The sequence below is a fragment of the Numenius arquata genome, chromosome 8 (genome assembly GCF_964106895.1).
Source record: "Numenius arquata chromosome 8, bNumArq3.hap1.1, whole genome shotgun sequence".
Taxonomy (NCBI): domain Eukaryota; kingdom Metazoa; phylum Chordata; class Aves; order Charadriiformes; family Scolopacidae; genus Numenius; species Numenius arquata.
Window position 1 is genome coordinate 52,460,570 of NC_133583.1, and position 19,502 is coordinate 52,480,071.

General features: G+C 46.6%; 1 protein-coding gene across 1 annotated transcript; it reads right to left on the reverse strand.

The window, feature by feature from the left end:
* Positions 1-7,280: 7,280 nt before the first annotated feature.
* Positions 7,281-19,212, reverse strand: ATPAF1 (ATP synthase mitochondrial F1 complex assembly factor 1). Its single transcript, XM_074151866.1, has 9 exons — positions 18,999-19,212; positions 17,799-17,907; positions 17,179-17,229; positions 16,389-16,451; positions 14,885-14,935; positions 13,093-13,140; positions 10,956-11,051; positions 10,284-10,391; positions 7,281-9,321 (listed from the first exon to the last, which is right to left on the reverse strand). The coding sequence occupies exons 1-9, from the start codon at positions 19,181-19,183 to the stop codon at positions 9,127-9,129; spliced, it is 906 nt and encodes a 301-aa protein (XP_074007967.1). The 5' UTR covers positions 19,184-19,212; the 3' UTR covers positions 7,281-9,126.
* Positions 19,213-19,502: the final 290 nt, after the last annotated feature.

Here is a 19,502-nt window from a genome sequence, read left to right on the forward strand (position 1 = left end):
CCCAAACAGGCTCCTTCTGTATTTACACACTGGCAGCTGAGCCGAGACATGATGGAGGAAGGGGAAGAGCCTTCTGCAGGCGTCCGTGCCCTGGCTGGGTGAAGGATTGCTCCTTTCCAGGCTAACCCCGACCAGTCTTGCCCAACTTGTGCCTAAAAGCACCCCAGGAGCATCCTTGGGGGTGCAGCTCCAGCTTTTTCCACCCCCAGCACTCACCTCATTCCCTGGCATGCCCAGCTTCCAGCCCCAAATCCCTCCGCTGCACTTTCTGCTCTTACTGGGGAAAAAAAAAAACAATCAAACAAAAATTAAGAAGAAAAAAAGTGCAAGCCAGGCTCCCCGTCGGGACTGTCGGTGGTTTGGGGATCGCAGCAGCAGGGAGAGCCGCCACGCTCCGGCTCTCGCCAGGATTTCGTTACAGAAACCCGGGACTGAGGGTTTTTCTCCAGCAAGTGATGTCACGTCCTGACCCCGCCGGCAGCTCCAGCTGTCCCTGGAAAACCCGCTGGAAGCTGGCCCCGCCAGCCCTGCCAGACCCCGCAGCGGGCACCCACGCTCATGGGTGGGCACCCGCACCCACACCCACACACCATTCCTGGACGCTGAGCTCCTTTTTGGTGCACGGTCCCGCGCTGCTGGCTCTGGGCTTTCACCGGACAGCAGTGTGCTGGGGGAAAGGAGATGAAATCCTGCAATATATTCCCCCCCCTCCTGCAGTATTTCCCCCCCCTCCTGTCTTTTGCACACCCCGTCTCCCTTCATCCTCCCCCCGCCCCTGCACACACGCAAAAATCAGCCGGAGGTTTCAGTGCCAGGCCAAGCTGGACACCATCCAAAACAGAAAAGCCAGAGAGAGGGGAAAGGAAAAAAAAAAAAAAAAAAAGAAAAAAGAGAAAAAAAAAAAACAGAAAAAATTTCTCTGCACAGAGCAAACTTACTTTCTGTCGGTCTCGGAGGTGGGGTGAGCTCAGAAGCACGTTGCGGTATTTAAATACCGCTCGGCGAAGGCGAGCCTGCGCCTGCACGCTCAGCGCCGAGAGGGGCGGCCAGCCAGCGTGGGATGGCCCAGCATGGGCCGGGACTCTGCTCCGGGGTTCAGACTCCTGAGTGGGGATTCAAAACTCGTGGAGCACCTCACGCGTGATGCCTATGGGTGTTGCAGGGGGGTGGGAGGCAGCAGCACGGCCCCAGTGCTCACAGTCGCGTGTCTTTCCCAGGGGAGCAGCCCGGCTCAGCCGCGGCGAGGTGAGATGCTGGCATTGCTGGAAACGCCTAAAAATTCATAGAATCATAGAATTGTCTAAGTTGGAAGGGACCATCAACCTAACTCTGATAAACACCATCAATAAAACATGTCACTAAGCACTACGTCTACCCATCTTTTAAATACCTCCAGGGATGACAAATCCACCCCTTCCCTGGGCAGCACATTCCAATGCTTGATAACCCCTTCCGTGTAAAAATTTTTCCTAATATCTAATCTAAACCTCCCCTGGTGCAACTTGAGGCCATTTCCTCTTGTCCTATCGCCTGTGACTTGGGAAAACAGACCAACCCCCACCTCTCTACGACCCCCTTTCAGGTAGTTGTAGAGAGCAGTAAGGTCTCATCTCAGCCTCCTTTTCTCCAGGCTGAACAACCCCAGTTCCCTCAGCCTCTCCTCATAAGACTTGTTCTCCAGTTGTTTGGCCCTGGGACAGTTCTAGCGAGGGAAACATTTCTAGGCTTCACTTAAATGTGTGTTGAACTCAGGTTCAGCCAAGTGCTTGCTGGTGATGGGGCGAGGTGGGGGAGCAGCAGGAGTGTGAGAAAGGAAACCACAAACCCAGCAGCCCGACGTGCTGGGAGGATCTGGCCGCTGGGCAGGTCTGCACGGAGCAGGAGGGCTCAGGTTTGCCTCCCTGCACCCCACCTTGCTTCCCCTGCTGTGGCCATGGATTTACCTTCTGACTCCAAGCAGACTGTTCCCCCTGTGGGACACATCTCTGCAGGATCTGGACTCCTACCCCCATAACAGGGCTTCTCAGCTACGGGTGATGCCAGGGTCTGCCCTTAAGGCACAATGTTCAGAGACAGTCTTTAAAAATAAAGTTACCTGCCTGGTGATGGCAAGCACCCTCGGTTTTCCAGCAGTTTCCCGGAGCAGACGGCCACAATGGAGCTCAGCCCAAGCCCTACAAGGCATCTGTTCTCCCTGCGCTGGTTTTGTGTAGGTGCAATAGAAACTATTTGTCACCTGCAGCAGCATCTTATTAGGAGAAAAGAAGACATCAAAGAGCCCACAGCATCAGCCAGCAGTCTCTAGCGGATTGTTTTCAGCCAGGACCAGAGGGAATCGGGGCTTTGCACAACCCAGCAACCCCTGGCTTTCCTGCATGTTCCCATCTGGGATGTGCCTGAAGGGCAGGTTGTGGGCCAGGCAATGAGAGAAGGACACACTGAGGACATGCAGGATCCACCCGTGCTTGGCACCCAGTGACACGTGAGATGGTTGAGATGTCTCACACCTGCAGCACGTTTCTACAGAAAAGGTAAAAACCTGGAGACCAAGTGCCCTGAACTCTCAGCTCCTGGGGCAGGAGGGAAGCACGAGGTGACAAATTCATCTGTCCGGCTACTTCCCACCACCATTATCAGCTGATTCAGGTCCAACAGCCGTAACCCCAAAAGCTCGGCTCTGCATGTACGTCCTCCCCAGGACCCGAGGGCTGGTTAACAGAGGCAGAGCCTTTTCCACATCAGCTCCTGAGGAAATCTCTCATGGCCGTTGCAGATAGTCTCAGGTCAAAGTAATGCTCCTAAAATCAGGATCCAGCCCAAGGAGCCCAGCAGGCTCCTCCTGGCTGCTGGGGAACCAGCCCCATGCCCAGCTCCAGCAGGTTCAAGCAGTGGCTGCAGCTCCACAAAGTCTTTTGGCACCTGTGGAGTGTCCCCGACGCTGGATGCTCCCTACTCACATGTCACAGCTGCTCTCAGACCCAGCAAGGGCTGAGCAATGCCACTGTCCTCCACCCCGGGGACCCGGCAGGTTGGTCCACGCTCATCCCCAAGTGATGCAGGAAACCGCAACATGGCCTCAGACCTCGTGAGAGGGCGGCAGAGGTCTGCGGAGCAGATGTGACTCCCGACAGCTAATGCCAAGCCAGGAGGAAATTTTCAACTGAAACCCCAGTGAAAAAACGGGCACAAATCCAAAACTGAGGGGGTTTGGCCGTATAGCAAAGATCCCAGAGGGAACTCACAGCCAGGATTTACATCCAGGCGGGAGGGAGCCAAAATACTTCGATGCAAGATGGGGTCCCTCCCAGCCTCAGCGGTCTGGAGCCAAAGGAGAGCGGCCAGGAAAAGAGCACGAAGGCTGTAGTTGCATCAGCTGCAGCCCCACAAGTTTGTGGGAGTCAGCAGCACCTCCTGGTCAGGGAGTTTCCCCCTTGCACGAGGCTTTGGGTTTGGGAAACCACACAGGGCAGAGAGCCCGTGGTACCAGAGCCACCCGGGTCCCAGCTGTGGCGAGGGAGGGCAGGAGTCGCTTGGGAGAGAGGAAAAGGTCCAAGGGGCAGGTTTGGGGCAGGAGGGATGTGTTATTGTGAAGAGGGCATTGGTCTTTCCCGGAGGAAGGAAGAGGGGGGTTGGCCCCGCTCCCGCAGGCAGGTGCACAGCTGAATTTATCCAGGGGGAAGGAAGCAGGGAAGGAAGCAAGCCTGGATCGCTGGATGGCTCCATCAGACCTCACGGGCGGTCACGGAAAGAGGCCCAGTGGCGATGTGGCTTTGCCCAGCTCGACAGGACACAGCTGCACTGGGGGATGATGGTGCGGTGAGCACCCCAAAAGCTGTGGTGCCAGGATGGGCTCTCCATGGCCACACGATGCCCTACACGACGCATCCCAGTGGCACTGCACCCCATCAGCGCATCACCCCATCAGCAGAGCACCCCATCAGCGCAGCACCCCAATCAGTGCATTGCCCACTGTCCAGGGAGATGTTTGTGCCCAGGCAGGGTTTGAAGGCTCCATGTGCCTGTGCAGACCACAAGACACAGCAAAGGGAGCAAGTGGGCTTGCTCCGGTTGTTCCCAGAGAGGCAAAGGACGTGCCCAGAAAAGTTTTCCTTGGCTACGCAGCCTCAGCAACAGCCAGTTCCCCTTCCCCGCTCCACCGAGTCCTGCGCAAGCTCAGAGACAGGGAATGGGAACTTCCTCAGCCATGGATCAGACGGGACTGGAGTCTTGGGGGAAAAAAAAAAAAAAAAAAAAACCAGGCGCAGATGAAAAAGCACTGGAGTCAGCATTTCAAGCGAGGGTAAGAACATCATCCTTCAATCTGCACTTCCTTGATTGCTGTGACAGCCGCCTTTCACAAGTCAGGGTGTCTCCCCTGGGAGCAGGCTGGGCTCTGGGTTTCCTGCTGACGTGGGGGAACATCTCCCCGGGGCGGCAGGGGTGGTGGGTGGGCAAACCGGGTTTTGAGACATTGCTAACAAGAGCCTCCGGCTGCAAAACTTGCTCCACCGCTCCTAGCAGGAGCTGCTGCCACATCCCCGGCCCTGGGCTCTCCCCCAGCCGAAGGCAGCAGGAGGGAAGGAGGTGGCTCCTGCAGCAGCTGGTTCAGCTGTGAAGACCCTGGCCCACACATGGCTGGAAATCAGCAAAGCAACCTGGAAAGCTATTGAGGAATGTTTGCCCTCCCCAAGGCAGCTCATCTAGGACCTAGGACACCAGGCTAGGGGAACTGTTGGTCTATCTCAGAACAACCCACCACCTTATCGCTCATATAGGAGCAGCCTGGGGTTTTATATGTTTTTTAGCACAAAACTCACCCCGAGCTCACACAGCTGAGCAGAGAGGCTCCTGCAAGCTGCGTGCGTGCCGGTAGCTCAGAATAAGGAGACAACCCTTCCCTCTAGTGGCTGTACAGCACGTAAGTCTCGCAGTCTCGTTCTCTCCCCACGCCAAGGCTAACAGCGTTATTTTCACCAGCTCCGAGGCTCAGCACGGACCCTACGTGCATCAAACGTGCTACAGACACACCAAGGACAGGCAGCCACCAGCAAGGTTCATGCACAAGCGCATCCCAGGCACCGGAGAAGCCAACACAGCCACGAAAGACCACTGGCCTATTTCCGCAGCAAGGATGGTTTGTGGGGCCAGTTCTTCAGCTGAGTTACTCCCCCTTACAGCGAGCACTTAATAGGATGGAAGATCAGGCCTCCAGGACCTTTTTATGACAGGTTTTTGTCCCAGTTTCAGCCTCATCTCCACCACAGCAGCAGTCAACAGAGATCTGACTGTGCTGCTCAAGACCTAACCGTAGTGCAAGCACACACATTAGCACGTACATTTCCAAAAGGACTAAGGGTTTCCATTTTTCCATTTAAAATTTAGGGATCTTATTCACACCCTGACAAACTCGCAACCCTACAACTGGGCCACCGAGCACTGAACCAACTCTATCGTCCGTGACCAAGATGCTCCGATGGTGCAGCCCCTCAGACCACAGGGCCATCTGCTGCTATAAACTGTATCCCTACATGACGTTACAATCTGTAGGAATACGTATTCCTACATGATATTATAATCCAGAGGAATACAGATTTTAATCTGCATACAGATTATACAGGAATACAGTAGGAAATAGCTGTCTGAAGCTTCCCTGCTCACAACAGCGTTTCAGTGGCAGAGTCCATGGGACTGGCTCGCTGGAGAAAACACAGCCGTAACATTTTCCAAGGCTGCAGCAAACCCCGTCCCCGGCAGCAGATCTGGGAAAGGCTCCCAGGAGGGCATGCAGCTTTCAGCTTCGTAAGCCCTCCGCTATCTCCCTGCCACTGCACACACACGCACGTTGTCCCGGTTTGAAGTAAAACCGAACCAATTTTCTGTTCTGTAATTTTACGTCTTAGCTAGGCCTCTTCTAGTTGTCTGAAATTAACGGCATATTGTGGAGAAAACTGCTCGTTCTCAGAATGATAAGATCAATGGTTGTACTCCGTGCCAAGGAATGGTATGCAGGGAGGCCCTCGCTTATACTTATTGCTATAACAACCAAGGTCAGCCAACTTTCGTTATTTGCCCCCTTAGAGGGTTGGAAACGGATAAAACCTAGAGGGGTCACATCAGTGGGGAGGAGTGGACAGGAGAGGTGACCCAAACCTGACCAACTGGGGTATTCCATCCCATCTGCCCCATGCTCAGTATAAAAGCTGAGGGATCAAAGGGTCAGCCCCTTCCTGCGGTGGCCGACGTCCAGAGAGGACTCCGTCTGTTCATCTGCCTTTGATCCCGATTCGTGTGTTCCTGACTCCAGAGCTGGAATCCAGTTCCCATCCGTCACTGAGTCCAGTCTGGGACTTCCCCAGTGCCTGCCGGTGACGTGACTGTCATCCTGGGAGCTTGATACAGTTTTGTATATATTGTATCTATTTCATTATTTTCTTCTTTATTTTTATTTTAATATTAATTCTTCATTAAAGTAGTTTAGTTCATTCTAAACTTCTGAATCTCCTTATCTCTTTCTCTCCTCTCTCTCTCTTTTGGGGTGGGGGGGTGGGGGGCAGAGGGCAGGGGAAGGGCAATCTGTTGGTCTGGTTTCGGTAAATTCGGCCAAACCACGACACACGTACAGGTCTAGTCGGCTCTTTGCTCCCCGGGGAGATGCCGTACAGCACCAGGTCACCGACACCAAGTCGGTCATTTGTGCCAAGCGGTCTCACCCTGACACAAGAGGAAACATGTTACAGCGTGCGCCTCAAGGCAGAAAAAAAGCCCTTGTTCCCTCCATCGGTCCGTTCCACCTCTGCCAGGGCCAGAAAAGGGCTGCATGGGTTAGGATCAACTTTGCCTTTTCAGTTTGGGTCTTATTTAAAAGCCTTTCCAATGCATGCAATCTAAGAAATGTTTCCTTTTCTTGGTTTCGCCATTTCTGTCTGTCTTAAAACCTTGGGGAAGTTCTTAGTTTGGGATTAATCTAATTATCTAATTTTAGGATTAATCAAGATGGGTAGAAAAAAACCCACTCAAAATTACAGGTAGTGACTGCTGCAGCCTTTTCTAAAGACTTTTGTCTTCTAAGCTCAGAAAAAGGCTCAGGTGTAGATTTGGAAGCCTTGAATTTCACTCCTGTTGCCCATTACTCTTCTAGAGATGTTGTATTATAGCTATATTAAAAATGAATACAGCAACTGTGACTTCTTCAAAGCAGGAAGTGAATAATGAATCAAAACTGCCCTTATTTTAGCTAAGGGAAAATGATAAATGGAGCTCGAATGCTACAAAATAGAAGCAGAAAGGCTCTTTAATAAAGGTGATTTGCTGTTCGGATTATAACAGCCCTATCCATATCTCCTCTGATTATTCCCCTGCTCTGCACACACTCACAGACCCAACGCAATCACAAACAAAAAGACGACATTACCAGGGAGCAAGACCACCTTCTTGCAGCAGAATCCCAGGAGAAAGTGTGTCTCTTCTAAAAAATCTTCTAATTCCCTGAATGGACAAGAGTTCACACCCAATGTATACAAGTCACTGCTAAAATAGACCCCAACAAGAAAACCTTACTATCTACCTTTAGCGCTGAGCTGGGCACTGTTCATGTCCAAAGAACGGGCTGAGAAATTATGGAGTGACGGAGAGTATCACAGCAACAGGCTCCTACTGGCAAACAAATGGCGTAAGAGCCCTTTGTAAATAACCAAACCTCCCTATCAGGTCACAGTGAAGGGCAGCACAAAAGTTCTGCTACCAGTCCTGCCCAAAAAAATCAGCCTTCCTCTAACAGACAAGTTACATCCCCTTCTTGCCTCCATTTCTTTGGCAAAGGAGGGAATGCTTACCGGGCTGATACGGCCTGAAGGTAACGGGTAATTACTGCTGAGAGCAAGTTGGTGCCAGGGATTTGATGTGGATATGGGAAATATTTCAGCATTGCTCCTGCAAAGCTTTTGGCCATCTCCTGTTTACCTGTCTGCCTGCACAAAGGTGTTTTGCTGATAATCCACCCACAGGCTGCACATCACTCAGCACCGCTGCAGTATGTCCTTGTCCACAGGCACGCTGCCCCTGCCGGGAATGAAAATGAGAGAAGCTCAAAGCACGAATGCTTTGGGATTCCTTTGTTGAAGGCAGGTTTAAAAACCAAAGCAGCCATAGTCCTTAAAAGCCGGATTCTTACCAACACTGCCGTGTTAAAGCTCCTCTGCATATTCACACCAATGCATTTTTCCATCAGTTGTCACTTCACAATTGAGAAGCCAGCTGGTGGCCTTAGATGTTACTATGTCATTCCATCTTGCTTTTATTATGGATAGTGCCTTTCCTGAAATGGGAACAAGAGCTATTTTTTGTCCCTTCAAATACCATTTGTAGAGTTGGCTGACTAGATGCCAGTCTGAGAAAAAAAATAATTCTATAAAGCATGAGATGAATTCCTCTATTCAAAAATATACGAAACTAAACCCACGTTTATAATATCCCACTCCTCAAGAAAAACATCTCTAAGACAGAAACACAGCAACAGGATAAAATTAATTTATCAATTAAGAAGCAGAAACTTCCCAGAACAAATCTAGGCGCTCTGTTTTTTAATCCTGAGGAAAACACAGGCCGCAGTATACATCTGTGTAAAGAACCTCACACACAAAGTAACAAAGAGGACTCTGTTTCAGACCATCGGTCCCAATCTTTTTTCCTGATGGACAAGCCTGTATGAATTCCACACAGTTGAAAAAGCACTGGACCATGCAACTATAAGGGTGGAAATGCATTTACTGAGAAGAAACATTGATTGTTACCTCTCTACCGATGTCAATATAGTCCCCTTCTGTCACTTTATTTCAAATTTCAAAAATACAACATGCAGCAGTGAGTTACAGAACGGGAAAATGGTTCATTCTGATGAAGTTACACTGAAGCTCGGGGCTCCATTTTGGCAATTAGTTATTGTCGTTCAAATGGCGTAAGTCCTCATCTTGCATCGGCACCAGACAGGCTTGACTATCACACTCCCAGAACATCTCCAGATCCTTTCTGTAGCCAAACCAAATTCCTAAAACAAGAGACAGGACCACTCCATCTAGCAGACCCCCTGCCTGCTGCTGACTCTCTTCACCCTCTACGACTTCTCAGGCTCTATGGCTTGTCAGGAACCTGAGCAGGTCTCAGTTCTCGTCCAAGTCCGCTTTGCTCAAGCTCCGCTATAACCGACATATATTTAAATTCGTTAGATCTGTGGTTGAAGGTCTCCACTAATTCGTAGGTCTGGGAACGATCCGTCGCATAGAAAAGCTGCACCTGATTGGCTAAGCACTGTGCTTCATGGACCACCTGCAAGTTAAAACAAAGCATTTGTTACCATCAGGGTTTGTTGTATTCGAGTATCCCCTTGAAAAAGACTCTTCGGCAGCTGAAAGGCTGCAGTCCTACGCATCAAATGACTCTAATTCCAAGTCACCTTAGTTTTGCAAACCTCTTAAAAAACCACCTCCCTCTTGTTCCTGACCTACTTATACACTCCGGCACTGTGCCTACAAACTGCTCTCCTGCTGAGCACACACCTCCAAGCTCAAAGATGTCTTTCATGATCCCTGGCCACCCTAAGGCACTGGAAACGCACCATCTTTCCCATCTTCCGGCTGACCTATTTGCAAAAATTGATTGTTTGCGCTGAGATACAACAGGGCACATGCATTACTGATGACTTCTCTGCGCATGGTTGCAGAACTGGTGTGAAGTAGGTCAGTTAGAGGTGGAATGCTTTAGTTATCTTGTTCCACCAGTACAATTCCTGGTGCTAATAGTCCCAGCACTGTGCTACTACAGATACGCAAATAACAGCACACCCGCACAGAGGGAAAAGAGCAAAGGCAGGCAGAAACCTAGCACAGAGCTCTGGAGGTCTCCTGAGCTGATGAGCAGTATTAAACCTCACTGTTTTAACTTGTTGGCAGGTAGCAACAGCTATCATTTAAATTTGCTTCCATTAATAAGAAAACGAGAAGCATTTCTATTGTTTTACAACAATAAACTATAATACCTAGAGTAAAGCGGGGGAAAAAACCAAAACAAAACAAAATCAAAAATCCTAATGAATGAGCTGAAGTCACCAGGCAGTCAGACTGATTTCCTTCTAGGTTTCCCCAGTATTAACTAGATTAGGTTCAAGAAATCTAGTAAGACCACTCTTTGGAAAAGGGTCTTTTAAAGACCTCTAATTTGGTTTTAATGCAAAATTATAGGAGGAGGTTGCAGCATAAAATGAAGAAAGGCAATGAATAGATTTCTCTCACCAAGAACTTGGAATCCATTTCTGCTGTCATTAGTACTATCCCTTTTTCCTCCTGCAGCTCAGGATAATGGTACAGAACCAACTGGCTGGGAGCAGTTTCACCTTGAGTCTGAAGGAGAGAAACATCCCATAAGTAGCCCATAAAGAACTTCAGCTCTATTGCAGATTTGGAGGCTTGATTACAAAACTTTTGAGCATTAACTGCTCTAGACGCAGTCATTTTTCAGGGCTTAAGGGCCAGTTCTAATTAAGAGGTCATTATTCCTGGTATTTAGAGAAAATAAGGGATTTGCAGAGTTAGGCTGAGTTTTTTCTTGACTAAAGACCATTTTGCATTTAAAAGAACCAGCAATTTCCAGAAAGACATTTCATCTCATAGCATCTACTGGTATTTTAAGTAGCTTGCATAAACAGTTCTAAAAAGTTTGGCTCTTGCTTCTATTTTCAGACTGTTTGACTTCTACCTCATTGTCCTTTAGATTAGAGACATTTAATACCCATAAATTTATTAAATACCCATAATTAACGGCAGTTTTTCCCGACAATTATTTTCAAGTTAAGCTAGACAACCTGTTAATTAAAATCTTTACAAAATATTATATATAGTAATATGCTGATATTATAGATTTCTGGATGCTAAGCCATTTTTGGACTTTTTATTTCAACCACTCACCTGAATGTTTATTAGGGAAGTGAAGTGCAATTCTGTTCCTGACCACTGCCCCACAAAGAACTCGTAGCCTTCTTTTCTTGGCAAAGCATACAGAAACTGCAGAGAAATGATATAAAAACCACAATTCTCTCTTTCATAGAACAAGATTATGCCTGTGTCATACTGGTCTCCAGCATAAATGCTTTAGCAAGAAAACCACAACAGAAAAAGGGGTTTCTTTGCCCCACTAGGAGTGATAGGACAGCAGGAACCAGACTTCAAAGCAGACAATACACCAGCATTACCTTATCAGTATTATTTCTTTAGCAAATATGTCGGCACAAATTTTTATCAGTATTATAAGAGACAGTCAAAGGAAAGGAAAGGACGGTGGAGAACATTCAGACTCTGACCTTTTTGTTCACTTCTAGAAAACTGACAGCAGAAATGGTCAAATATAAGGTAAGGAGCATTCAGAGTATTTAATCCTGTAATTTCACCAGAACTGGTAGCATTTTCTCTCTAAAGATTTACAGTCTATTCAGCCCCATAGGCTAGGGACTTGCTCATTTTCCCACACCAAGGAAAAGGACAAGATGGGAGCAGAAAAACAAGCAGGATACCTGACTAAATGCCAATGCACTGTACAGAAATGTACTTAGAGCTATAAATAACTTTCCAAGCTCTGAGTAGCTCAGGAAGCCAGATATATTTCATCTTGCTCTTGCCAGCTGAAATATACAGGACCAATCCATCAATTCAGTAAAGTGTCCCATTCAGATCCACAAAAGCACTCCTCTTAATGCAGCGCAGTCTAGCTACTTTGTTTTCATAAAGGAGCGAAGCATTTTATTTCTGTCTCAGGACACTGAAATTTGCACAAAGTCCATCCTTCAGCGCACAAATTACTGTAAAAACACACTACTTTCAATAGAAAACAAAAATAATCAAGCAGCATGTGGTACAAAACTGCAGAAAGATGTCCTTTAGCTCGTTAGCTGTTATGCTCTTTTGCAGTTTAACTTCCTCAAAGCAACAAGCTGCTCATTCACATAGGAATCTTCTAACTGAAGCTTATGCAATACCCACCAACCCATGTGAGAAACAGTGAATCCAAATCTTGGGAATGCACTCATCTCTGAAATAACCTTATTACACATTGTCAGTATTTCATGCTTTGCCACGCTGGCATACACCTAAGACACAACCCACAGAGTATTTTACTCTGTATCTGCAATAAAGGGTTTGACTACACCCAATTCCCTCCTTCCTTCCCCTGTCGCAGCTGTTGAATTACAATGCTCTGCAATGCAACTCGGTTTTGCAGTGCATGCCATACAGCCTTTTTTTTGACAACTCACACTCCCATAGAGACAGAGATGCATTATTTACACAGCATACTGCCTGCCCAGTTTGGCTTCCATCCGAATACCTCATCTTCGCTTACCAATATTTAGCTATCGCAGATCACCAGTATGGTGAAGAAAGCATGGCTATGCATATTTGTGATCAGGAAAAGCAGGCTAATACATGACAAGGTTCAGCTCATTCTGTGGACAGACCCCCAATATACTGATTTCTTGCCTTTTTCCCTTCCAGGTACTACTGCCTGTCTTCACTGCCAGTGAACAAACATAAAAAGAAGGAGGAGCAACTCACACCAACCGTAACACAAGAGAATTCACTTTTTCCATGTACACACAATGTAACGCAATGGTGACACGTAGCTATAGCTAACAGCAGCCCCTCGAGGTCAAAGCAAGGATGCTTTAAGCAGTAAGTAAAGACACACAGGAACATCAAAGAGGTTGGCCTGCAAGGCTTGGCTCTTCCCAACACTGCACAGAAGAGATTTAACCACAAGAAATCCATTAATGGAAACAGAAGGCATGCAGATAAATCCATTCCCTGGGAGATTCTGTGCTCTCATTACTAAATCCTATGTCTCATATCTAGATATCTGATACCTAGATCAAACTGTTTAATACATATGAATAGCCACTGCTTTTATCTGAACACTAAGACAAGTATTTGAACACGTGGATTTTACTAATCAAGCTGAGTCTGAATAGAGGAGGGTCAAAAGTTGATGAATTAGGCTTTAGAGAGGAGAAATGCAGCTCTACATCCATGCATTGCAAGTCTCTGCCATACATACCGATGGACATTTCTGGGCTCTCTTCCATATTAAATCAAACTTTTCTGCCTTTAGGGAAAGAGAAAGAGAAATTCAATTTTCGTAACAGAAACATGGATGCACAGTTATTCAGAATCATCGCATTAGCCTTTACAGGGTACAACTTCTATCTACAGAAAGTGTCACTGCAGGAATGGCTGACAATGAGTCCATGAAAAACTGCACTTAGTTACCTAATGTCATTGGTACCCTGTTTTAACAATGCTATCTCTAAGGTGCAGCAGCAAACTCCTTGAATCCAAAGCTTTATTCCTTGGAGGTGGGGGCCCACGCTTTAAGCTTACATTACGTCCTTTTTCAGTAATGGCTCCACTGCATCCTGTGGTGTCAACACTTCAGCAAGATGACATATCCCTGGCCTCAAATTGTAGATTTTACATCACAGTCATCTGTTCTTCAGTATTAAAATGCAGCCTAGATATTTACTCAAATAACACACTTATTGCTTATTGAAACCACAAACTCATTTGGTGATCCCTGATGAAACCTGGCAATCTCATTCATGGGTCCTCTGCGTTCCCCCAAATCTTTTGCCTGCTTTTCTCTTCTCAGCACCACATATTCATACCTGCTCTAAGGTGTTCATGAAAGCAAACATATGCCATTCATCAACACGAAATTCCTCCGTGTGTGCTTTCGAGCACTGGAGAATTACGTGAGGCCTTTCTTCCAGCCAACAGAAAGTTTCTGGCAAAAGATGTAGTTTCTTTCCCCGATGACACCATGAACTACTTCCTAATGTGCCTAGGACCTGGTTTGCATTAAAGCCTTAAAACCTTCCAAAAGCTCGTCTAAAACACTGCACCAAAGACCAGTGCCAGCCCCACTAATGAAAGACCTACACTGGAGTCCCCGGCCTTGGCCCTCTGCTACAGTAAAAGTGCAATTCAAACCATTTTCCCAACATCCACACGTTGGGAAAACTGAAACGGAGCACACAGCACTTTATACACTTAGAATAAAGCCTCCCATCAACTCCAGTTGCAGCTCAAAGGGACAAGCGCAATCACAAATCAGACCCCAGATCTAAATGAGGTTTCAAGAACTCAAGGAACACACGATTCGTGCCCAGCTGTGAAAAGATGGATTTAAAGAGATCACGATCACATAGCGACTCTGAAGCAAAGAATAAAAAGGAACCCCAAAAGCGAAAAAAAACTACTTTAGCCTAATGCAGATTAACAACAATTAACATCTGGTAAAGCTATCGGGAATAAGAAATTTGATCTTATCACAGGAAGCACCATGCAATCTCAATGAAAGACAGTGCTGCCAATAATTTCAAATGTATGAAAGTAAGTCATAAGTGATTAGCCATGTGCAAGTTATTAGCCAAATGCTCTAATACTGCCTTATTAAACTTGAGTTAGCAGTCAGTGCTGCAGGGAAGAGGGGGAAGAAACAAGCAACTCTGAGAAAAAATGATTTGAAAATGCTACCTTAATAGATACTGGGGCCCTGCAAAGAGCATTGGATATTCATAATAGAAAATGCCAGGAAATTCAAGCCAGGTGTGCAGAAAAAGGTACTGGATTTATTGAGACTGATGTAAGTGAGAAAAAAAAGGAATACACATTTTTGGAAACAAAAGCCTTTATTTGGGGCAATAAGATCACCCAATCCGGAAACTTAGTTTGTTCTTGAAACCTCATTTCCCTTCAACGATTGCTTTTAAAAGCAACAGGATCACAATTCAAAAGGAAAGCTTTGTACACTAGCCGTTCAAGTGTGTAACTACAGGGGAACTACTTACAGGTATAACGGCATAAACCGTATCTTTTGCAGAAAAATACTCATTCCAAATCTGTAGGAAACAAAAGAGATGAGATACAGTTAAAATCTCGCATCTAGCTGTAATATTAAATGCTTTGAAAAGAATTCCATTTGTCAACTAATCTTTGTAAGCACTCTGAGGAGTCTTTTTTCAATCAAGCCTGACTGACTTTCCTGCTAATGAATACACTTCTCCTAAGGTTCCAGAGTACTTGAACCAAATGACAGACTTCAACCAGGTAACAGAAATAAGCAGTGGGCTCAGAGGTGGCTCAAGATTTACCAGCTATCAGGACTGCTTCTTACATTTTCCCAGCAATCACACTAATAATTTCTAGAGGATTTGAGCTTTTGTGTGTTTTGTGTTGGGTTTTTTTGTAATAAAGAACATAACAAAACATTTTCAATAGAAGACAAGACTCTGCATAATGCTCCTCCGTGTTCAGAATCTTTTTCTTCACCACAGCACGATGGCAATACCTACACAGAAGCTCGAAGTCCTTAATAAATGGACAAGCACACGTAAAAGCCCAGAGTTCATGACTTTTTCAGTTGCCCTTCCCCAGTCTTACATATGAGAATTGCCAGTAAAATGTTTAATAATGAAACAGAGATAGGGGAACTCAAAGGAAACTCGTGCATTATCAAATCTAGTCCCTGCTGAAACTGGTCGCACACCATCCCCTGCAGAGCACAGAACCACTTCTATAATGTTCTCGAGCTATCAGGAAAGCAACTGGGTTTCTGTTCTCTAAGCCGTGCCAGAAGGCTCTTTCATATGTGCTATCCCCCTTAAATGATCATGCCTAGATAAAGTTTCTTGGCATACAGTCTGATAAGTGAAAAAAAAAACCAACCAGATCCAACTCAAGCTACATCAGAAATGTGCAACAGATGTGATCTATAACTAGATAAAAAGGAATACAGTGCAAAGCCAAGCAGATCATTAGGGAGAATAACTTGATTCACACTGTTTTTCAAGCAAACAAACAGACCCACCCACCTCCTTCTTACTCTAACCAACTTTAGTATGAGTACACAGGCTCCTGAATGACACATAATGCAAAGAAAGGTACAAGGTGGCAAAGGCTATTTTTTTTTTATTCCTGCAAAATAGACGTAGCATAATGCACATGAGCTACTGCCAGGGTTTCCCTTTACCGGGCTTCAAACCTGACGGGAGCTTGCTGATGCCAATTCAACTGCTACACATTAAACGGCAACAATAAGAATTACAATCAAGACAGTTTTTGAGTGATCAAGTCCAAATGTATTATTTATCAAGCAGGTACCTCCTAGTTGGACTTACCTATAAGGAGAAAACTTTATCTTCTACTATTGATATGCATGTGAATGCGCTTTTTATAAATATACATGCATAGCCATGCTTTATTTTTCAGCCTAAGTGAAAATTTCCATCCTCACGTGAAGGTTACTATTAAGCACGGATGTGAAGCAAACTTTATCGCAGTTAAATACATCACCTGTTTTATCTCCTCCGCTGATTTTTCTTTCACCATCTCAACATTAAGAATGGAATCAAGTGTCTGCAAGAGAAAGCATAAGGAATCTGGCATGATGACAGTTCTCTGATTCAAGTGAGAATCCTGAATCAATGGATGCAATTAGAGAGAGCAAAATCAAGCTGGAGCAACTTACTTAAATTTACAATGTGACTTAGTCCTCTGAATTGCCAAAGAAACTAGTAAATCATAAGCAGTAACACACTGAGAAGTGGATTCACACACTGAGGCAGAATAGAAGAGATTCTGTCAGGACACAGAATATACTTTGCTTCAGTTCTGCAGATCTCTACTAAAGCTGCAAGAGGAGCTGCAGCCTCTCCCCTTCAGCCATTTCAGGCAAAGGCTCTGTTGGCAGATTTGCACAGAAAGTTTGCCAAAATACAAGAATTCAAAAGAATAAAACCATTCTCTTGTCCCTCTGCTGGCTGATCCTTGGAAATGCTCTAAAGGCAGCTTAACCTTTCAATTTATTACTGTCAGCATTCAGTACAGATCCCCTAACAGTAGGAACTTCCAGGATGTCAAGAGAGAAAGGACCAGATAATAAAAAAAGAGACTGCCAGGAGTTTTAAGACTTGAAAGCGATCCCAATAGTAAATGAGTCCCTTATACTCAAGAGCTGGATAAGGAATACTAGTTTTATCTCAAGAAGCTCTTGGCTGAACCACTGATGGTAGCAACACAAGTTAATCTATATCCTTGATTTGCCAGCAAGTCCTCTCCTAACACTTCGGCTCGCTTCCCTTACCTTATCTTTTGTAAAACCTCCCTTTGATGTCTTTGTGCCCACGTCTTCTGCCTAAGAAAAAAAACAACATTCCTCTTTAGTTTTTATAGCTGATGCTTATACTTTTAATACTATATATTTGCCTTCCCTTCCACACATAACATGCCTGCTAACATGATGTTCCAAGTATAAGCTCAAATTTGAAATACTTAAGAGATTGCTGCTGTGCATTTTATTAAAATAAAATATTGATTAGGAGAATAAGAAGATGAGTAACAGTGTGAACTGTGAATTTCAAGATCAGAAAAGATTAAAGCAAAGTATTATGCATTTTGGATACAATATTACTGAACAGCTTTCCTTCATTCACTACAAAATGATAAACACCAGATCTTGTCACTCCATCTGCCCAAACTAATGTGGAACTAATTAAACAAATAAGGCCTCAAGCGCAAAATTTACAATCTAAAATACAGCAAAATACTACACTGGAATAAAGAATAATATTTCCAGCCACCAGAGAGTGAAATTCTGGGGCTTCTTACTAACAGGAACACCATATGTTTGTAGCATTATGCTGATCCTATATAAATGACATTATAGCTTTACTATATGTTAACTACAAAGAAAATTGGCCTTGCCTTTTCCTCCATACATTTGATAAATTCTCCTTGCTTGGAATATCCCACCGGCTGCTTTTTCACTTCATTTCTTTTTTCCATCCGGGATTCAAATACATCTGGACTGGATCTGAATTGGAAAAGGGACAATTAACAGGGCTGGGTGATTAACATCATTTGGCCTTTTAAAACATTTACTGTGGTTCTGATTCATGTCCTTAACTTAAAATTTTACCTTCTTGTTAGCAAAATTATCTCTTACCGAGCTGAACTTCGATAGGGTTCAGCTGGGAGTCCTGGTGGACAAGTTGCCCATGAGCCAGCAATGTGCCCTTGTGGCCAAGATGGCCAATGGTCTCCTGGGGTGCATTAAAAAGAGCACAGCCAGCAGGTGGAGGGAGGTCATCCTTCCCCTCTACTCTGCCCTGGTGAGGCCACATCTGGAGTACTGTGTCCAGTTACAGGCCCCCCAGTTCAAGAAGAACAGGGAACTACTGAAGAGAGTCCAGCAGAAGGCATGAGGATGATCAAGGAAACAGAGCAGCTCTTTTATGAGGAAAGGCTGAGAGACCTGGGCCTGTTTAGCCTGGAGAAGACTGAAAGGACATCTCATCAATGCTTATCAATATCTAAAGGGCGGGTATTAAGAGGATGGGGCCAGAATCTTTTCAGTGGTGCCCAGTGACAGGACAAGGGGCAACTGGCACGAACTGGAACACGGGAAATTCCATCTCAACATTAGGAAAACCTTCTTTATTTTGAGGGTGGCAGAGCCCTGGAACAGGCTGCCCAGAGAGGTGGTGGAGTCTCCTTCTCTGGAGATACTCAAAACCCACCTGGATGCGTTCCTGTCCAGCCTGCTCTGGGTGACCCTGCTTTGGCAGGGGGTCTGGACTAGGTGATCTCCAGAGGTCCCTTCCAACCCCTGCCATTCAGTGAACACCTTGGGAGAAAACTCTCTCATCGATTTGGTGTAACATACGTGAATTTCAAGGCTGCGTTTGGCCTGAACTAGTTAAATTTCCTCATGAGGGCGCAAAGCCAAAAGTGACCTCCCTCCTCCCAAAATAACCCAGCAACCCCTTTTCCCCCCAAACAGCAGTGCACATACACCTCACCGTTCCCCTACTTCCTCCCCCTCAGGGCCCGGCCCTCTTCCCCGCCCCTCCAGGCTCGGCCTCCGCCGCCATTCCCCTCAGGGCCCAGCCCCCCCCCCCGCACCTCCTCAGCTCCTGGATCTTGTGCCGGTACTTCCCATAGAAAGGATTCTCCTCCAACGCCGCCTCTCCCGACCCCGGCCCCGCCAGCTCCCGGCACGGCGGGGCCAGCAGCCCCAGCGGGCGGAGAGCGGCTCGGCTCCGCAGGGCCGCCCCCAGCCCCCAGGCCTGCAGCAGCGGGCCCGCCATGGCGCCGGCTCCGGCCCGCTCCCTCCTCCGACGCCGCGCTCCGCCCCGCCGGAACGTTCCGCCCCCGGAATGACAGCGCCGGAGCCGCACACCCAAAAAAAAAAAAAAAAAACCAAAAAACGAACTTTTATTGAGAGGAATTTAAAAGTGGGGTTACATGGTAAGAGGCGCGGAGTGCCGTTGCTCAGACCCAGGGGGGCGGGGAAGGGCGATGCGCGGCCAGCACGGCGCGGCTCCGCTCCTCGCACAGGCCGGGAACTGAAGAGTACACAATGGTCCCTAGGCGGGAGTCACCCCGAAACCCACAAATACAGCCTGA

Coding starts and splice junctions, on each gene's coding strand:
- ATPAF1 (XM_074151866.1), bottom strand. CDS start 19,183: ATGGCGGGCCCGCTGCTGCAGGCCTGGGGGCTGGGGGCGGCCCTGCGG. Junction 14,936..16,388: donor CAGCGGAGGAGATAAAACAG/GTGATGTATTTA, acceptor TGTTTCCTACAG/ATTTGGAATGAGTATTTTTC. Junction 11,052..13,092: donor GAGCCCAGAAATGTCCATCG/GTATGTATGGCA, acceptor ATTTCTCTGCAG/TTTCTGTATGCTTTGCCAAG.